The sequence below is a fragment of the Globicephala melas genome, chromosome 6 (genome assembly GCF_963455315.2).
Source record: "Globicephala melas chromosome 6, mGloMel1.2, whole genome shotgun sequence".
In the NCBI taxonomy this organism is placed as follows: Eukaryota; Metazoa; Chordata; class Mammalia; order Artiodactyla; family Delphinidae; genus Globicephala; species Globicephala melas.
The window spans coordinates 26,378,854-26,399,663 of NC_083319.1; the positions used below are offsets into that span (position 1 = coordinate 26,378,854).

The window sequence follows — 20,810 nt, forward strand, 5'->3', positions numbered from 1 at the left end:
TAGTTTCTGACAGTAATACTTGCCTGGTCAAATAATTTTAAAAAGCTAAAGTAGTTTGAATTCATCACTAAAAAGATCATATTAAAAGACAAAAAAATCCTTTTTGACCCACCTCCTAGAGAAATAGAAATAAAAACAAAAATAAACAAATGGGACCTAATGAAACTTCAAAGCTTTTGCGCAGCAAAGGAAACCATAAACAAGACGAAAAGACAACCCTCAGAATGGGAGAAAATATTTGCAAATGAAGCAACTGACAAAGGATTAATCTCCAATATTTACAAGTAGCTCATGCAGCTCAACATCAAAAAAACAAACAACCCAATCCAAAAATGGGCAGAAGACCTAAATAGACATTTCTCCAAAGAAGACATACAGATGGCCAAGAAGCACATGAAAAGCTGCTCAACATCACTAATTATTAGAGAAATGCAAATCAAAACTACAATGAGTATCACCTCACACCAGTTAGAATGGGCATCATCAGAAAATCTACAAACAACAAATGCTGGAGCGGCTGTGGAGAAAAGGGAACCCTCTTGCACTGTTAGTGGGAATGCAAATTGATACAGCCACTATGGAGAACAGTATGGAGGGTCCTTAAAAAACTAAAAATAGAACTACCATACGACCCAGCAATCCCACTACTGGGCATATACCCTGAGAAAACCATAATTCAAAAAGAGTCACGTACCAAAATGTCCATTGCAGCTCTGCTTACAATAGCCAGGACATGGAGGCAACCTAAGTGTCCATCAACAGATGAACGGATAAAGAAGATGTGGCACATATATACAATGGAATATTACTCAGCCATAAAAAGGAACAAAACTGAGTTATTTGTAGTGAGGTGGATGGACCTAGAGACTGTCATACAGAGTGAAGTACATCAGAAAGAGAAAAATACCGTATGCTAACACACATATATGGAATCTAGAAAAAAAAATGTCATGAAGAACCTAGGGGTAAGACAGGAATAAAGACGCAGACCTACTAGAGCATGGACTTGAGGATACGGGGAGGGGGAAGGGTAAGCTGTGACAAAGTGAGAGCATGGCATGGACATATATCCACTACCAAACATAAAATAGATGGCTAGTGGGAAGCAGCCGCATAGCACAGGGAGATCAGCTTGGTGCTTTGTGACCACCTAGAGGGGTGGGATAGGGAAGGTGGGAGGGAGGGAGATGCCAGAGGGAAGAGATATGGGGACATATGTATATGTATAGCTGATAACAAAGCAGAACACACCATTGTAAAGCAATTATACGCCAATAAAGATGTTTTAAAAAAAAAGACAAAAAAAAATCAGTGCTGTTGATTTTAATTTACCCTTCTTCCAGGTTTCATGACTATTAATTTTCCCTTTGATTTATAACAGGGTAGCTCAAAGAATAAGTTAATGATGGTAATTACCGGTGCAGGATGCATAGTAAGATAGTTTGTGGCAGTGGCTGTGACTTGCAGTTAGAGGAAAATAACTGTGCTCACGGGTTCAGGGTTCCCAGATGATGTTCAGTCACTGGCATTTCCTCCTTCTGAAGCTTCACACACCACTTTAACATTTTTGATGGAAAACATTCATTCCCTCCATAAAATTCCCCCAGTTGGTTATAAATAGCTGATGGAGAAATATTAACACTTTAAAATTCCAGCTCACACCTCACCTTAAATTTACCTTTGCTTTTCGTAACGGTTTAGATTTAATGGCTTGAAATATCTCTCATGTACATGCATTGAAAGGCAATGCTATATAATTTCTACATTTCCTATCTGTAGTCATATCTGTAAATGATTTACAACAGATGCACATAGACACATGTGAAAAAAATTCTTTATTAATTTCTCACATTTCATTACAAAATGTATGTTGCAAACAACTTTGAATAACCTACTTGTGTGTTTTTTGTTGTTTTTTAAACCCCTTGGCTTCAAGAACTCAGGATCTCCCTATCTTTTATCAAGTACTGGGAAATACTGATTTTATTGGAGTCAATAGGTTATCATTTTGCTATTTATTTTCTTCTCTCAAGCTCTGAAAAAAAATGTCCTCTGTATAAATTAAACAAAAAAAGTTGTAAATTCTATGTCATTACAGTCAACAGAATTATAATAATGCATCCAAAATGTGCGGCCACAAAATATCAGGTATATGTTTGAAAAAAGAAAAAAAAATGACATTCTAGCCTTGTTAAAAGGATAATGGTCCCATATTTTTATTAACAGGTTAGCAAAACAAAATCCAATGGATTACAATATTTACATGTTATTTGAAAAATAAAGTAGTGATAAAAGCATGTCACAAATATTTTCTTTTTTTTTTTCTTTTTTTTCTTTTTTTTTTTTGTTTGTTTTTTGGTAACCATTACAAACACCCAATCCAGGTATGGAACTGTTTAGTACATTTGAAATGAGGCCAATTAAAAACAAATATGGACACAAAATGAATCTTTGTCTAGATAGTTCACACTTTCCCTTTTTCTGGTTTCCACATGATGGCCCCCATCCCTAAAAAAAAAAAATTAAATTAAAACAAACGCCCTACAAATAAAAATTCTTAACAGCAAGAAAGTAAAAGAACAACATGCTTTTCAAGTAAGCACTTATTCCACAAATGCAATGTCTTTCCATGGATTTTATTTGAAGCTGTGTGGGACACTGTCATCTCAGCAATTCCCCTTCCCTTTCTCCCCCCCTCCCCCAACCCTTCCAAGTTAAAAAAAAAAAAAAAACATGAAAACCAAAGGACTCACACACATACACACACACACATGCTCACGCACACATCCAAGCTCACACGCACACAGGCTTCTAAAACCTAAGATTCAAGGAAAGTTCTACTTTTTGGAACGAAACCCTTTGTTCACAATCAATCAGAACGTATTATAAATGTAGACTTAGATTTAGTCTAAGCTGCTCCCTCCTGAAAAAGCTAATATGGGGAAACAGAGCAGCTGGCAGCTAGATTAAAGAAAAAAAAAAAGTAGTTCTCCAGGCTCCTTGTAGGATATAAGTATTTCGTGAACACTCTCACCAAAGGGATGGGATTCGAGCACATCCCCTTGTCCCGCAAAATAAATGAGAATCCCCCCGCCCCCAAAAAACACAATGCAAACAAAAACAGAACACAGATTTAAAATCACACACAAAAGCCAGCCCATCCTAACAGAAATTATTTGTGTGAGACAGATAATGTGTAAAATTTGACAGCAACAAAAGGGTGAAGAGGACTTCCTCGTCTGGCCCACAAGCTGCATAGCTGTGCCGAAAAGTTTGGTTCTTTAGTTAAATTAAAAAAAAAAAAAAAGTTCTTTGTTATTTCCATGTTTAAAATAAAAACGTTCCTATTCACAAAAAACTAAATCTCCCTTGCCCCCAAATCAAAACAATAACACACACAAAAAAAACAATTTATATGAAAAACTGAATTGTGCTGTGTTTGTAACACTCAAACTGATAGAAGATAAACGTGTGGCAAACAAAACTCCACAGTCACCTTAAAATTAGCTCACATGAAATCTACCAAATTCTAAATTATAGTTGAACACTAATAAACAGCTTACCTGGAATAAAGGATAATTCACAAACATTTATCTAATAATTAAAGTCTGTTTCTTTTTTTTGTTTTGTTTTTTACTAAAATAATTAAAAAAATCACAGTATTTTAAGAAATAAAACCCACGTGGGGATTTTAAGCACAATTTGTGTTCCTTTCTTTAAAACTCTTTTTTTTTTTTCTCCATTCACCATCTTGCCCAGCAGTTCTCTCTACATTTAACCACAATGACGACAGGTAGTACTGACAAATGCAGAGAATTCCCTTGGTTAAGTTTGAGGTACTAGGAAACAGGTGACTGTTTTATGCAAAGCAGTTTTTTTGTTTTGTTTTTTGTTTTTTTGTTTTTTCCCAAAGCGGCTGCAGTTAGGTCTTGAAAAAGCTTAACGTATTAAAACTAGAAAAACGCACCAAAAGTTGTGCGTCAAAAAGTTGTTCCCCTAAGAGAAGTCTTCTACTGTCACGGAGCTTCTGTTTCCACATACTGTCCAAGACCACCATAGCGCACACATGTGCAAGGGAGGTGCTTCGTATTCCGCAACAACTGAAACTTCCACGGTGAAGATCCGGAAGGAAAGATGTAGTGATGGAAAAGGAGCCACATATTCCAACCATTTAAATAACTTTAATTTACATACTCACTCACACAGGTACCAGTGCTTTGAAAATAGATTGTTCAGTCCTAAAAAGCAGCTTTGTTCTGTCTTCTCTTTTCTGTCCCCCCCTTCTCAGCCCAAGCTGGCCCTCCCACTTTTTTTCATCACGGTTCAAGTAAGAGGTGATTAAGAATTTCACCAAACGCTTATTCTTTTTTGGCCTCTGCATTCTCCAGGAGAGATTTGTCAGCAGCTACTACACAGATGGCTACTGGTTCATTCTTTAGGGAAAAGTCTATCCCGATTGCTTCGTCATCTTCCTTTTCCTCTATAGAGGGCACCTTAATACTGTCCTCCATGCTATCTTTCAGGTGGATTTCTTCTTGGCTCACCAGCTTGGTGTCATTCAACGCCCTGGAAAAACATTCATGGTAGTGAAGGGTGAGTATATATATATTTTTCTAGTTAAACAAAAAACATTCATGTCCTTATTTCTCTGACCCTAAAAAGGTCTTGGGGTCTTACAAGTATGACTGAACTGTGAGTGACTCATCCTTGCTACCTGTTATGCTTAGGTCATATACTTCTGGCATCTTAACAAAAAGTTGAACCTATAAAAATATCCGTTATCATACTATGTTTTGATTATACCATGCTTTGATTCCAGATCAACATAATTATTTTATGTTCCCTCCTGTACTGGGAACAATATAAATCTTAAGCGGTCGTAGCAAGAACTGCCTTATGCTCAGACCCATCAGAGGAACCTAGAAGCTTGGAGATTTGCTATATTTATTTGGACTGAACGAGCAACTCAGGTATTAAAGATTTAATGGATAGGTCCAGAAACAAATCATAGAAACAACAAAAAGCAAAAACCTGAAGGTGGGACCCATGTCCTGGGGAGCTTAGTTACATTCTCTGAAGTTTAGATGCTTCACGTTTCTGGGCATTTTCTGCTGGAAGGACCAACTCCTAGGTTCTCCCAGCGTCTGCTGGGCTCTAAGTGCCTTATCTAGAGGACAATTTCACGTTCAAGGATCTTATGAGTGCTCTACAGGTATGCTCCCACCTACCTGGGAGGCAGGCAGAAGCGGGCTCTGTCCCCGAGGCAGAGCATTGAAGGCACCAAGAGGTGCGTGGGAAGGTTCAAGGCCACTCAGGGAGTGAGTCATCACAGAGGCAGGAACAGAAGCCAGATCTCTGGACCCCGGTCCACGCTCTATCAGAGAACGTCATGCTAATGAAAGCTGAAGGGACACGGGCTGGAGAGAGCGCTACACTTCTACACGAGGGCTTGAGCGGGCTCTGTCATTCGTAAAGATGATCTTTCCTCCTTTGCCTTGTGTCTGGGTGACCATTTAAAAACCAGCGGAAAGGTAGAAACCCAGTTCGTTACAACTGCCTCTCCTCCCATGCCCGGAAGTGTGACACAGAGGGGTCTATGTACTGTCAGGAGAAACCGCCACCTCGCACGATGGGCGAAGGCCTTCATGGGACTTACATGCCGTGTCTCAGCACGTGCCTTTCCCACTCAGAGCCCTGGGAAAACGCCCGTCCGCAAAATTCACATGGAAAACGCTTCTCAGTGTTGATAGCAGCCCCACGGTCAGAAAATCTCATCAGATCTGTGAGGAGAAAGCAGAAGTGTTACCTGTGTGCCGGGGAGCGGGCAGAAGAGAAGTCAACGTCCATTAGGAAACCTCGTCTCCTACCTTCCGTCCCAAAGCCATTCAGTGAAACCAATTTCCAGATTCCTTACTCTTTCTCCTACTGGCTTTTCAACAAAGGATATTTCTTGAAACTCTCTCAAGAACTGTTCCTGTGGTTCCCGAGCCCCAGGTGTCCTCACTTCTCCTCACCTCCCAGTTGCTTCCATCACAAATAACCTGGGTCTGTCTTGCCTGAAGAACCCATTCTGTTCATTCCAATGGCATCTGAGCATTTTTTTTCCTACCAAATCTCTCCCTTCTGTGATGCTCTGTATCAGTGCCTCAAGTTTAGCATGTATTCATTTTCTATTTGACACAAGTTTATCTCCGCTCACTAAAAAAGCACCAGATCAGGAAAAGCGTGGTAAGACCTCAAGGCTTCGACACATTCCAAGGAAGGCTGAGGACTCAGACTGGTGGTCATCTGCCATGGATATCAGAATCAACACCTCCCAGGGTGACTGCGAGCACTGAATGAGATCTGTAAGCAAAGAACCTAGCAGGAGTGAGTCCCGGGCATCAGGGAGTCTGGAATGTGAAAGCGTGTCCTCAGCTAGTAAGGGCTCCTGGCCAACTGCCCGGCATCTATGCCTCAATCGGTATGTGTGTGTGTGTATATATATATATATATATTTTTTTTTTTTTTTTTGGTGGGGGTAAGGGCTGTGTTGGGTCTTCGTTGCCGCATGCAGGCTTTCTCTAGTTGTGGCGAGCAGGGGCTACTCTTCGTTGCAGTGCGCGGGCTTCTCATTGCGGTCGCTTCTCTTGTTGCGGAGCACGGGCTCTAGGCATATGGGCTTCAGTAGTTGTGGCGCACGGGCTTCAGTAGTTGTGGCTTGTGGGCTCTAGAGGACAGTCTCAGTAGTTGTGGTGCACGGGCTTAGTTGCTCCGCGGCATGTGGGATCTTCCCAGACCAGGGCTCGAACCCGTGTCCCCTGCGTTGGCAGGCGGATTCTTAACCGCTGAGCCAGCGGAGAAGTCCAATTGGTGTATTCTTGAACATGGGGATATGCACACATTTCTGGATAGCTCTGTTGCTAACATCAAATGTTGACTGTCGTCTTATTTCCTCCACGGCCCTGGGCACACGTGCGTGGTCTGATGAACGTGGACTGGCTGGCTAATTGTTTAGAGGCCACGCCTCCTGGCAAACTCAAAGACGAGAGCTTATGTGGCCTTTGTGCTATCCTGAGTCCCCAGCCCACATGTCTTTGATCATACCACAGAGGCCCAGATCTCTACGTGCATAATAAATAGCAGGACCTAGACGGCCCTGCCGCCACGCTGCAGTGAGGGCAGCACACGGGGACGTGTTGATCATCTCTGCGTATCTGATCGCTGTGTGTCTGTACCTACAAGATGTTACAGGAGGATGGCTCCTGGTTGAAACACTCCGTCTGATAAAAATCCTCAGGATGACGTTAACAGGCTAGGTGTCTCTACGCTGCCTTCACCTTCGGCACAAAAAGCTCTGTGAATGGGGCCAGTTTTAACAAAAGATGAAACATTTTCTCACAAATTAAGAAGATCACCACACAAGCCATTAAAAATAATTGCACAGACTACCTTCCTTGATTCTTTTCATTGGAAATGAGACAGCACCATCTGCCCTGCGCATTAATTCCTTAGCAGGGATTATCTTGGGCAAGAAATCAGCAGAATGCCTTCCTAACTCCTCCCAGCTGCATAATGAGAGGGGGTGGGGAGGGTCCTGCTTGGGTTCATGTTGATTTCTTCACGCCTGGTTTCTTCTCTTTCAGATTCCCTCTGAGCTGCCTTCTGAGGCAGGACCTCAATGTGGCCACAGTCAGTCCCCTCCCTGGTGCTCGTGCTGGGAAAGGACGCTGGGAACGGGGTGGCTCCAAGGACGTGAGCCCCCCGACTGAGCGCCCGATGAGCACCCACACTGCCTACGCGGGGCCTGCCCCTGGCACACGCACTCGCTTACCCTTAGGCAACATGAAACCAGCCACCTATTCTTTCCGAGGGCTCATGCTGTTTCATCCTCAAAGGAGGAGGCCAGTCATTACCTGTCACACATCAAATGGCTCTCCATTAGCCCGAGAGCTGCGCTAAAGCCACCTCCCCTCTCCACTCCTGGAAGACAGGACGCCTGTCTGGCAAAAACGCCCCGAGGCTATTGTGTGCCGGTTCTTCTGGTTGGCAAGAATACACCTGATGGTGGAAAACTGATTCAAAGGCAACGAAACAAAGGAGGCTGTTCTTTCAAGGATCGGTCGAGGGGTACGGGAAGGTTTTGGCTGGTAATTCCCATTAACGTTACTAGAAGTGACTCATGTAATTCCCCCACCCGCTGAGAGAGGAATACAGGCTTCTCCACCCCAAGATTTTTTCCCCCATGCTGTTAAGGCTCATGAATGTGGATGCTAAACTTTCCAGGGACAGGCGATCAGACACCATGAAGTTCTTTCCAGGCAAACAGAGCTGGTCTGATGCCACGGTGCCCGTGCGAGGGGGCGGCCAGGCTGGGCAAGGGAACGTGCTTGGTGCTCTCACAGCCAACTGCCATTTAGTTTAGAGGCGTCACAGGGGAGGGGAGGACTAAAGGGGGTTCTTGCCTCTGCAGTACTTACAACCTGTAAAATCATGTGTGCTCGGCTCTAGAGATTAAAACGTCATGGTACCCAACGAGGACTAATTCATTTCCTGGAGAGGAACGGTAGGGCACAGAGCACCATGAAGAAAAGGAGCCTGTGTACCCTCTGTCACAAGCATCCTCTTCCAGAGAACTCTGGAAACAGTGCACAGACGCTAAAGAATTCATCACTAAGAACATATTTGTGAAATGCTAAAAAAAAATAAAGGAAAAGAAAATTTAAAAACCATGCTTCTCAGATCACAGCCATTTTCCTTGTAAGAAACAGATTACTGCAGCCCCTCCTAATAAAAGTTGTAACATGACAAGGGCAATCAGTCTATATGGTGTGGGTGTTCTATTTATCCATTTACCGTGGGCATGGGGGTTCAGGAGCCAAACTGGACCCCCACTCAGCAAACCTGTGGTCTCCTACTACTGCAGAGGTAAAAGATGGTGGGCAAGGGGATGGGGCTGGAAGTCAGGGCAAGTCAGGAAGAAGAACAGGGAGAACCGCAGGGGGAACGGCCACCAAGTCGGCTTTCTTAGGCTTGCAGACTGACCAAGCAAGAAAAGCCAAGAAATTCCGCAAAAGTGCCCCTTAGAGTGAGGCCCTAAGGGCCACTGGACTGACAGAATTCAGGGGCAGGTTCCCTTCAATGAGGATCACCCCGCTGTCCAAAGGGCAGGGGAGATGGTGTGTAGTGTAAAAGACGTTTTGCCTTTGGAGCCAGAAGACTTAGACTCAACCTCCAGTGGTTTTTTTTTTTTTTTTGGTTTTTTTTATAAACTTTGAACAAGCTCTTAAGTATCCCGGGCCTTTGTTTCCCCATTTGTAAAAATGGCAATAATACCATCTACATTACAGGGTTTTATCATTATTATTAGCTGGTTACTATGTTCTAGGACTAATGTTTGTCTGCTATCTCATTTAAGATTTACGCAACCCTAGGAAGTGACACTGTTATTATTAGGATGATGAATGCATAAAGAGATAAAATAATTTACCCAAAGTCATATAACCAACAAGTAGCGCGACTGGGAGCCAAATCCAGGCAGACCAACTACAGAGCCTCTAACATTATGTAACGTTAAGGATAAAAGGTATAAAACCCACGAGCGCCGGGCCTGGCACGTCAGGATGCTCAGCAATGGCAACTAATACCCTTCTTCTCATCACTGCGATGATGTCTATCACATTTATTTCTCAGGTCTAGGTAACCCATGTGCTTTTGATAAATCTGCAATAACTAAAGTAAGATATCCCAACCTATATCCTTTACGTAGAGTCTTGGGTTTTCCACAAGATTCTATGTTGAGCAATATAGAATACCAACTCTAGATCATGTAAACGTATGTCTACAACTAAATATACTTTGAAAAACTTCACTTTGAAAATAATGATAGATTCACAGAAACTCATAGAAAAATACCACAAAACCTTTCCCTGTGAACACAGCCAAATAAAAGCCCCTGGTCTCTCTCTCTCTCTTTACAAAGCAAAAGCAGTAGCAAGGGGGGTGAGAGGAGGACCGTGCAGGACACATGGAGAGAACTCAAGCCCCCTGCAGCTCCCCCCAGCCCAGCAGAAGCAATCTGAAATAAGCGTTCAACTGGAAGCTCATTTACATTCCTCAGTAGCTTTTACAGGACCATCCATCTTGCTGTCTGTCCTTATTCTGCAGATTCCCAAGATACCAGTTTTCCTGAATAAAAAACCAATCATCGCCACGTATTTTTTAGCGAATGTATTTCCTGGGAGTTTCTAGAGCTGGTACTAGTTTACAGGACACAGCCCCTGGTGTGTTTCTTAAGTCAGTCCATTCCTTCTGTTGCCCCTACAACAACCTTCTGCCTCCCCTTGTATCTCAGCACGGCCGGGCTGGGTGCCAGCTGGGGCTCAGGGGGCAGGGGAGGGACCTACCTCTGCCGTCAGCCTTGCTGTTCATTTCTTCTTCCTTGTCCTCCTCGTCACTGCTGGAGCTCTCCATCTTCTCCTTCATCTGTTCCAGCTGATCCAAGTTAACTCGTCCAACCAGCTCAAAGTTACGGCTTACCTGAAACAGGCCCAAACAGACAGTGGAATCACAAACCGCAACTGAATGCGGTTCTCCCCAGAGGACAGAACTTCCCGCCGTCATTTTCCTGTGGGTGTGCTTTTAGAGCCAGGACCAGATAACCCCAGTGCCTAAGAGGTCCTTTCTTCACGCTGACTCTCTCAGAGGTGTACCTGCCGTTTACTTCCACATTCATTTTCACCGGACCTTCCTTACCAAATTCAGTAAGAAGCGTGAGCTACCGTCAGCAGAAAATCAAAAGCATCGTGAAGCCCGGGGTGTAGAACAGGTGTCCACTAAACATTTCTGGAGTTGAATCCAAGGATGTACCTTCTGTAAACTACCCAAATTGTGGTTTCCTTCCCCCTTCTGGGAATGTGGCCTTTTCTGATTTTGGCTTTTGGAAACATGTATTAGAAGTGTCATACACGCATATTTATGAAGTTATGTTTCTGGAGGTGAAGTGACTGTAAGTAACTTGAAGACTAGCAGTCACAACATTTCCACCATGAGCCTATCAAGCTGGAGGGCTATGGGCTGTCCTAGCTTTGACCAAACGACAGCTATTCGATTCCTAACTCTGGTTTAGATGTAAGACAATAATATTGGTACTGTTTAGTGTTACTACTGTTTCTGAAGCTGACCACAGCCTATTCATCACAGCTGGGGATTATCTGAGAAAAATCTGGATGACAAATCCCTAAAAACCCTTTTAAAGTGTTAACTATGGCTGATTTTTGTTTACATAAAACGTGGTTAGGATAATGTGGGAATCCAAACTGTCTTCAAAATATCATCCAAGAGAAATAAAAATCCACCCTGAGAAAACTCTGTAAGGACATTCTGTTTGGGGTTCTCATGTCAATGGTAGTACAAGATGCAACCTCTTCAATTAATCTATTTTCAGAACTTCTTCAGTTGCATGTGTAGAATTACCAGCAACGACAGCACAGGAGTCTAGCCAACAAAATGACTCAAACCAATACAGTGATGGGTTCCGTGCTTCCCCCGTGGGGACCAGGGAAGGGGCCCATGGAGATAAATAAGACCCGGTTCTAGCCTCCAGAGGCTCAGAGTTTAGTTGAGGAGGGAAGACAGACTTCATTAATGAGACTCCAAGGCAGATTTCCATAGCTGCTACAGGAGAGAGAGAGAGTAATGAGGGCGCAGGAGAGGACAGGGAGAATTTACAAGACAGTTCCAAAATATTCCCTGGGACCAGCCTGGAACAAAGATGTGCTGAGCACCACCAATTCCATATGCCTGGCAGATGGAAACATCATCATCAACTGTGACAAATGCGAGAGAAAGAGCCTCAGAGCATCAGGGCCAACAGACAGTGCTGTGAAAAAGCTTAACACCGCCCCCATCACATCATGTTGGGGGTCGGCCGCGTTGAAAAGGAGCAAGAACCCTCGGGATGAAAGCTCTCTTAAAGCAAGAGAAACAATCCACTGAATGAAATCCATGAAATCAGTTGACTTGGAAAACAACTCAGCATGAGGGTGGAAAAGACCTCTTCGTCCCTCTCAGCACTAAACCCTCAGAGAAGGCGAATTCCTGTTCTGCTCATGAAGAAAAGTTTTAAAAACGAATAGCCTAAGGCGAGGAGGAGGAAGTCAAGTTGGAATCTTTCTTCCTCTCTGAGTTCACGGTATCAGCCGGCAAAGGACTTCTGAACAAAGTACCTTCCCAATTAGGGCTTTATCTATTTACTATCCTCACTCCTACCGACCTATGCAGATTTTTAAAGATTTTTAACACAGACCTGAGCGCAAGTTTCGGGTTCGCCGTGAACCATGAGACTCCGGGCAAATTACTGAACATAAGTGTCCTCAGTGTCCTTGTTTGTAAAAGGGGGCCAGCATAGTATCCGAAACACAATAAACAGTTCACCAAATTGTGGTTTCCTTCCCCTTTCTGGGAATGTGGCCTTCTCCGATTTTGGCTTTTGGAAGCACATATAAGTATGGTAAGTGCATATTTATGAAGTTATGTTTCACCACAAAGTCTACATTTTAATCAAATAGCATTTATGACAAATATGTGAATAAAAGTTTTCTGGGTTGCCAGTTTTTTTCAGGAAAAGGAGGCAAGATTCCAACTGGCCTAATTTCAAAATATGCAAAGAAACAATATTTTGAAATGATCAGTACTTTAAAAGGCAGCCTTTTCCAATAGCTTTCTCCCCGCTTCAGCCAGGGCAACTATAAGCATGTAGAAGGGGCAGGAGAGGTGGGCATTGCCAGCAAACAAAAAGAAATGAAACCAAGAAAGGCCAAAAAACAATCCTCAAACATCTTTAATCCAGCAGTTTGCATTCATTCATTCATTCAGGACTCCCAGGGGCCCTGCTGTATGCCAGGCCCTGTGCCTATCAAGGAACTCACAGTGACAGAAGGAGATCTGTCACCAAACCAAATGTTATTTTTTCTTTTCCTCCTTCCTGTTTCTTTTCCTTTTACAGGAAAACTGTTAGCATTTTGGATTCTGCACAATTTTATGAGTACATGACATTTTCATGGTATAACGTTCACCCGGGGCTCACCGAGGATTTATCTGTCCTGAAGATTTCTAAAATCTTTGTTTAAAAATAAAAATGAAAAATTTTGCTATGTAATTAGAGGATTTTAAATTAAAAACTCTTTATAGGGTTGAGTTCTTACTATACTTTAAATCTCGAAACCAGCAATCCAGGGTTAATCTTCATACAAAAGGAAGACTCCTTGCTGCACTTCTGAGCCACCGTCACTTTCCTGTATTAGTGCAAGCCCCTTCCCTCCCTCCCTGCCGACTTCCCAGCGTCCATTCTCACCACCTCTTGCATCTAACCTCCAGGGTGGTCTGACTGAGTGATTTTTTTTAAAAAAATTATATCTGCTCATGTCAGACTCCACTTGCCCTGAGGATGAAACCCCAATTTCTTACTGGGCTTTACATGTCCCCCCGACTATCATCTTACCCCCTGGCCCACCCTGCCCTCACACTGACTGCCCTTTGCTCCCACCACCCTGAGCTTATTGAGGTCTCTGGAACAGGCCAAGCTCTTGACTTTGTGCCTCTCTCCGCAGAGGCTATGTCCTCTGTGTGAAATTCTCTCAAGCCTGCCTCGCTCACATGGTGTGTCGTCTCCTCAGCCTTCCAGCATCGCTCCAATGTCACTGTATCTGGGGGACCTTCCCTCAACACCTCCTTGGTTAAATATCCTTGCCCTAGGCTACCACAGCACCCTCCCCTCCCCTTTCATAACTCAGTGACTGTACAGCCCAGGGGACTAGATTCAATACCTTGTAATAACCTATATATGTATGTAGAACTGAATCACTTTGCTGTACATCCGAAACTAACAAACACTGTAAATCAACAATGGTGCGATTAAAAAAAACCCTCAGAAATTAACTGTTTCTGGCCCACCTGCCCAACAGAACTGCAGACTCCATGAAGACAAACACCCTGCAGCTTATTCACAGCCAGATCTGCACTGGCCAGTGCAGTGTCCAGATTAGAGCAGGCATGGTTCTCACCTCTTGGATACTGGGTGTCTGCATTTTCATTTATTATATTTTTCTGTACTATAAATGTTTACAAAGAAAAACTAGAAAACAGAAAAAACTCATTTAAAATCCAACGACCTACATGAAGAACCTAGGGGTAAGACGGGAATAAAGACACAGACCTACTAGAGCATGGACTTGAGGATATGGGGAGGGGGAAGGGTAAGCTGTGACAAAGTGAGAGAGTGGCATGGACATATATCCACGACCAAACGTAAAATAGATAGCTAGTGGGAAGTAGCCGCACAGCACAGGGATATCAGCTAGGTGGTTTGTGACTCCCTAGAGGGGTGGGATAGGGAGGGTGGGATAGGGAGGGTGGGAGGGAGGGAGACCCAAGAGGGAAGAGATATGGGAACATATGTATATGTATAACTGAGTCACTTTGTTATAAAGCAGAAACTAACACACCACTGTAAAGCAATTATACTCCAATAAAGATATTAAAAAAATAAAAAAAATAAAATCCAACGACCTATACATAATACCTGTGAACAAGTAGTTACATTTCTGTATTCCTGTTCTCTATTCACAGGTGATTTACAGTGCTGCTTTTCGATGCATGGTACGGCATAAATATCAATCTCTGTATACATCCTTTTTTTTTTTTTTTTTTTGCGGTACGCGGGCCTCTCACTGTTGTGGCCTCTCCCATTGTGGAGCACAGGCTCCGGACGCACAGGCTCAGCGGCCATGGCTCACGGGCCCAGCCGTTCTATGGCATGTGGGATCTTCCTGGACCGGGTCACGAACCCGTATCCCCTGCATCGGCAGGCGGACTCTCAACCACTGCGCCACCAGGGAAGCCCTATACATCCATTTTTAATCACCACATAATCCTTCGTTAAGTAGATATATTATAGTTTACTTGACTCTTCCCATGTGAGTCTACCTTTGGTTATTTCTGGCTTTTCACTATTAAAAATGCAACAATAAGCCTTATTATATACAAACCTTTCTTTCATGTTTAGTTTTAGCCATGGCAATCAGGGAAGAAAAAGAAATAAAAGGAATCCAAATTAGAAAAGGAGAAGTAAAACTGTCACTGTTTGCAGAAGACATGATACTATACATAGAAAGTCATAAAGATGCTACCGGTAACTACTAGAGCTCATCAATGAATTCGGTAAAATTTCAGGATACAAAATTAATACACAGAAATCTAGCATTTCTATACACTAGAAATGTGTATAGTGATCTATACACTAGATCTTTTTTCTGAAAGATCAGAAAAAGAAATTAAGGAAACAATTTCACTTACCAGCACATCAAAAAAGAATAAAATACCTAGGAATAAACCTACCTAAAGAGACAAAAGACCTGTACTCTGAAAACTATAAGACACTGATGAAAAACTGAAGATGACACAAACAGATGGAAAGATATACCACATTCTTGGATTGGAAGAATCAATATTGTCAAAATGACTGTACTACTCAAGGCAATCTACAGATTCAGTGCAATCCCTATCAAATTACCAATGGCACAGAACTAGAACAAAAAATTTTTTTAATTTGTATGGAAACACAAAAGACCCCACCTGAATAGCCAAAACAATCCTGAGAAAGAAAAATGGAGCTGGAAGAATTACACTCCCTGACTTCAAACTATAGTACAAAGCTACAGTTATCAAAACACATTTTTGTTCTGGCATAAAAATAGAAATATAGATCAATGGAACAGGATAGAAAGCTCAGAAATAAACACACACACCTATGGTCAATTAATCTACAACAAAGGAGACAAGAACATATGATGGAGAAAAGACAGTCTCTTCAATGCTGGACAGCTACATGTAAAAGAATGAAATTAGAACATTCTCTAACACCATACAAAAAAAATAAACTCAAAATGGATTAAAGACCAAAATTTAAGACTGGATACTGTAAAACTCTTAGAGGAAAAAACAGGCAGAACACACTTTGACATAAATTGCAGCAATATCTTTTTGGATCCGTCTCCTAGAGTAATGAAAATAAAAACAGAAACAAATGAGACCTAATTAAACTTAAAAGCTTTTGCACAGCAAAGGAAACCATAAACAAAACAAAAAGACAACCCACAGAATGGGAGAAAATATCTGCAAATGAAGCAACTGACAAGGGATTAATCTCCAAAGTATACAAACAGCTCATGCAGCTCAGTAACAAAAAAAACAAACAACCCAATCAAAAAATGGGCAGAAGATCTAAATAGACATTTCTCCAAAGAAGACATGCAGATGGCCAAAAAACACATGAAAAGATACTCAAATTCACTAGTTATTAGAGAAATGCAAATCAAAGCCACAATGACGAATTACCTCACACCAGTTGAGAATGGCCATCATCAAATAATCAAATAATAATATAATAATAATATTATATTAAATAAATATAATAACCAACAATAAATGCTGGAGAGGGTGTGGAGAAAAGGCAACCCTCCTACACTGTTGGTGGGAATGTAAACTGGTACAACCACTATGGAGAACAGTATGGCGGGTCCTTTAAAAACTAAAAATAGAACTATTGTATGATTCAGCAATCCCACTCCGGGGCATATACCCAGAGAAAACTATAATTTGAAAAGATACATTCACCCTAATATTCATTGCAGCACTATTTACAATAGCCAAGACATGGAAACAATCTAGATGTCCAACGACAGATGAATGGATAAAGAAGATGTGGTATAGGGACTTCCCTGGTGGGCCAGTGGGTAAAACTCAGTGCTCCCAATGCAGGGGGCCCAGGTTTGATCCCTGGTCAGGGAACTAGATACCACATGCATGCCACAACTAAGAGTCCACGTGCCGCAACTAAGAAGCCCGCATGCCTCAACTAATGATCCCACATGCTGCAACGAAGATCCTGTGTACAGCAACTAAGACTCAGCGGAGCCTAAATAAATAAATAAAAAGATGTGGTATGTGTACACACACACACACACACACACACACACACAAAATGGAATATTACTCAGCCATAAAAAAGAATGAAATAATGCCAACTGCAGCAACATGGACGGACCGAGAGATTATCGTACTAAGTGAAGTAAGTAAAACAGAGAAAGACAAATGTCATATGACATCACTTACATGTGGAATCTAGAAAATGATACAAATGAACTTATTTACAAAACAGAAATAGACTCACAGATTTTGAAAACACACTTATGGTTACCAAAGGGAAAAGGTGGGGGGAGGGATAAATTAGGAGTTTGGGATTAACATATACACACTACTATATATAAAACAGATAATCAACAATGACATACTGTAGAGCACACGGAACTCTATAATAACCTATATGGGAAAAGAATCTGAAAAAGAATGGATATATGTACATATATAACTGAATCACTTTGCTACACACCTGAAACTAACACAACATTGTAATTCAACTATACTCCAATTTAAAATAAATTTTTAAAAAAATTTTTAATTAAAAATAGAAAAGAATGCAGTAATAAGCCTTATTGTATATAAACCTTTCTTTTATATTTAGTTTTAATTTTATAGGCTAAATACTCAGACATGAAATTACAGGGTCAAAGTCAAATGGTATACAGATTTTATATTAAAGTTCCAATATATTTCTAAGTTTGCTTCTAAAATGATCATACGTGTAGTGATTACTTTCTGGATCTCGAAATTGGTGGGTATCCGACCAACTTCTTAATGAGACAGAGGACATATGGAGGGACATTCACTTTCTTCTTTAGAGATGAGAAGCAATTTATCACCTTGTTTCACAAAAGCCCACAACAGAGGGAGAAAGACAGCAAGGCTGAGTTTGAGTTCTAGAACCTGGCTCCTTAGAGCCTTCTGAAGGCAAAAGAAGCCATCCAAGTTTTTAAAGGGTAGACTGTTCAAACACACAATCACTCAGACTGTAAAACTATGTGCAGATCCTTATATCTCGTGAAAGTTATCTGTGAACGCCCAGGAATTGAAAGTCCCCCATAAAGGCCGCTAACTCAGAGTTGTGTGAAAAGCTGTCCAGTAAAGAGATGAGATGAACTGCCAAAGACCAGCAAAAACTTTACCCCTTAACACTGAAGCAGAGATGCTGTAAACCCTTCAAGGCTCATGCTTAGTGTTCAAGCTTCACCACGACACCTGTCTTTTTGTTTGTTGCTTTTTAACCATTCAGGAAAATGGTTTCTGTCTGTCCCTAGCATATGAAAGAATTTCCATACTCGAGTCTTATTCTAAGGGAAGGAGTGTTATGTGATTTACAAATATAAGCAAGCTGCACATGCATTTTCGTACTGCCCTGGGGGGCAAACCCAGCCTTGCAGGAAAGACTGATATAACCTTGCTTGTTACAGAAGGAATGAAGGTGGACACCCTCGTCTTCAGATTACTTAGCAAACATTAACTGGGGGAGATGGTGATGAAGACAAATCCACGTAATGTTTCCAGAGTCCCCCTCCTACTGACTTAACACTTGTACCTTTAAAAAGAGACCCCCCAACCAGGATGTTCACATCACCTAATAGTGCATGTTCATGTTAAAAAGAAAGGCCAAGAGAACTTTTTACTTCTAGAAGAAGTGACAGCAGAGAACATGGAAAAACTGTCTCTTACATCCGAAGTGCCCATCTCAGTCACAAACTGACAATGTGCAGTACTGCAAAGATGTTAAAGGACTCATGGCCCAGGCAGGCAAACTTTTTCTGTGAAGGGCCAGTTAAGCGAGTTTTTTAGGCTTTCTGGACCATATGGTCTGTCACAACTACTCAATTATTGTGTAGCTTGAAAGCAGCCACAGATAATACGGAAATGGACGAGCATGGCTGTGTTCCAATAAAACTATATTCAGGGACACTGAAATTTGAATTCTGTATAATTTCACATGTCATGAAATATTACTCTTTTGATTTTTTTCAACCATTTAAAATTGTCAAAACCATTCTTAGCTGGCGGGCCATATAAAAACAGGCAGTGGGCCAGATTTGGTCCATGGGCCAGAGTCTGCCCACCCCTGACTTATGATATCAGGTGGTTTGCCCAGCACATCCTCTTTGCCTGTCTCTGAAAGTCAGAATGGGAATGAGGGAAAGGAATCAGTGGGAGAAAGGGTCAGCAAAGCACTGTCTCTACGAATTCTTACAGGAAGGTGGTCAAAGACGCAGGTAGAAGTCTTAAATTCTCTGCTAAGAGCATTTCTATCAGAGCTCTTATAAAAGCTTCTAGAACAGATATTCGGCTCAGTGTATTAAAGTTCTATGGAAGGTGAGCCAGGACACCACACTTGCTTTGCGTTATGCTGCCCTCCTATTTTATAGACATCTTTATGCAGCACTTAACACGCTGGTTGTGATTCTCTGTTTAAGGTGATCTCATCTGCTTGCTTATGAACTCTTGCAGGGTAGCAACTGTTTCTTATCTAGTTTTACAGGCTCAGTGCAGAGTGTAAGGCCAGTCATCTAGTTGACACACAATACATGCTATCTGAATCTACCAGTAACATAAAATCCCATAGGCGATCATAAAGTATAAAGAACTTCATGATATTGCATGCCATGATACAAATCTGCTTGCTAATGAGAATAAAATTGGACATTTTCTAAAATATTTTGTTCCAATGCTGACCAAATAATCTACTATATGCTAAAAATTAACCCAGTAGTTTTTCCATGTATCACTTTAACCCTTATGATCATTCTGTAAGATATGTGTTATCTTCCGTATTTGTAGATGAGGAAAACAGGACACAAAGCAAGTTAAGTGATAAAGCCAGGATTAGAACTCACATCTTCAGATGACATAGCTCCAGCTTTCCTCATTAGAATGCAGATCATCTGTCGAAATGTAAATTTGCTTACAAAATATGGAAACATTATCCATGGGATACTGGCTGAACACAAGAAGGAAGAAAAAAGTACTGTGACAATAATATTCGATCCAAAATTTGGTGGGATAAAGCAGTAGAATCTTTTGAGAATATTTTCTTCAAAATAAAAACCTTTCTAAGAACAGTAAGAATAAAGGATGGTAAAGTTCCCGAAGGGTATGGGGCACGGAAGTCAAGGAGACTATCTACTTTCTTTTGCCATCATTGAGTTAGAACAGAAAACATGCTCCTGCCAGACCTGACTTAGCAAAAGTCCAGACAAAATCAATCATTTTGAGAATCTCAGCACAGCCCCAGTCACAAGTACTCAAGATAGCCAAGTGAAAGGCATCATTAAAGTCAAACAACTTTGCTGTCGGCCAACTGAGCTGCTGCCAATCTCCTGAACTCGAAATCCAGAGGCAAAGGTGCTGATGCTGCTGTCATGTTTTGCTTATTTGAACAAACAGGATACGTATAATTTCTTATTTGAAAAGTGCTTTCACTTATTTATTTACTTAGCAACCAGCTACTGGAGACTTTATTGTATGCAGGGCACTATGGTTAGATTTGGGAAGAAAAGAGAGGTAAATAATGTGGTTTCCATTTTAAGACTGTCGCATCCAGGGGCAAGACAGAGCCTTGTTAAGAGTTAAGTGCAAGTTGAGGCAGCATGAAATACGTGCCTTAACAGAGGAAGAAGGAGAGCTCTATGGAAGCCTGGGAGCCGGGGCCATTCATTTTGGCTGGAGAGGTTAGTGGAGAGTTTCAAAGGTTATAGGCAAAGAACATCTTCAAATGTCTACTTGAGAAATATCTTCTAAGGTTCTGCCAGGCACATCCCTCTGAATATGACCACACCTCTTGCTCATCTACCTCCGGTTTGTCTTCCAAAATACATGATAGAAGCAGGTCC

General features: G+C 41.7%; 1 protein-coding gene across 11 annotated transcripts in view; it reads right to left on the reverse strand.

The window, feature by feature from the left end:
* Nucleotides 1–1,816: 1,816 nt before the first annotated feature.
* Nucleotides 1,817–20,810, reverse strand: part of ZNF462 (zinc finger protein 462) — a 145,254-nt gene continuing 126,260 nt past the window's right edge. For all 11 annotated transcript variants that reach the window (XM_060300666.1, XM_030859115.2, XM_030859112.2 and 8 more), the window contains 3 exons: nucleotides 10,386–10,518; nucleotides 5,657–5,780; nucleotides 1,817–4,566 (listed from right to left, as the gene is read on the reverse strand). In XM_060300666.1, coding sequence (XP_060156649.1) covers nucleotides 4,359–4,566; nucleotides 5,657–5,780; nucleotides 10,386–10,518 — 465 coding nt within the window. In that variant the 3' untranslated portion in view covers nucleotides 1,817–4,358. The remainder of the gene's footprint in view (nucleotides 4,567–5,656; nucleotides 5,781–10,385; nucleotides 10,519–20,810) is intronic.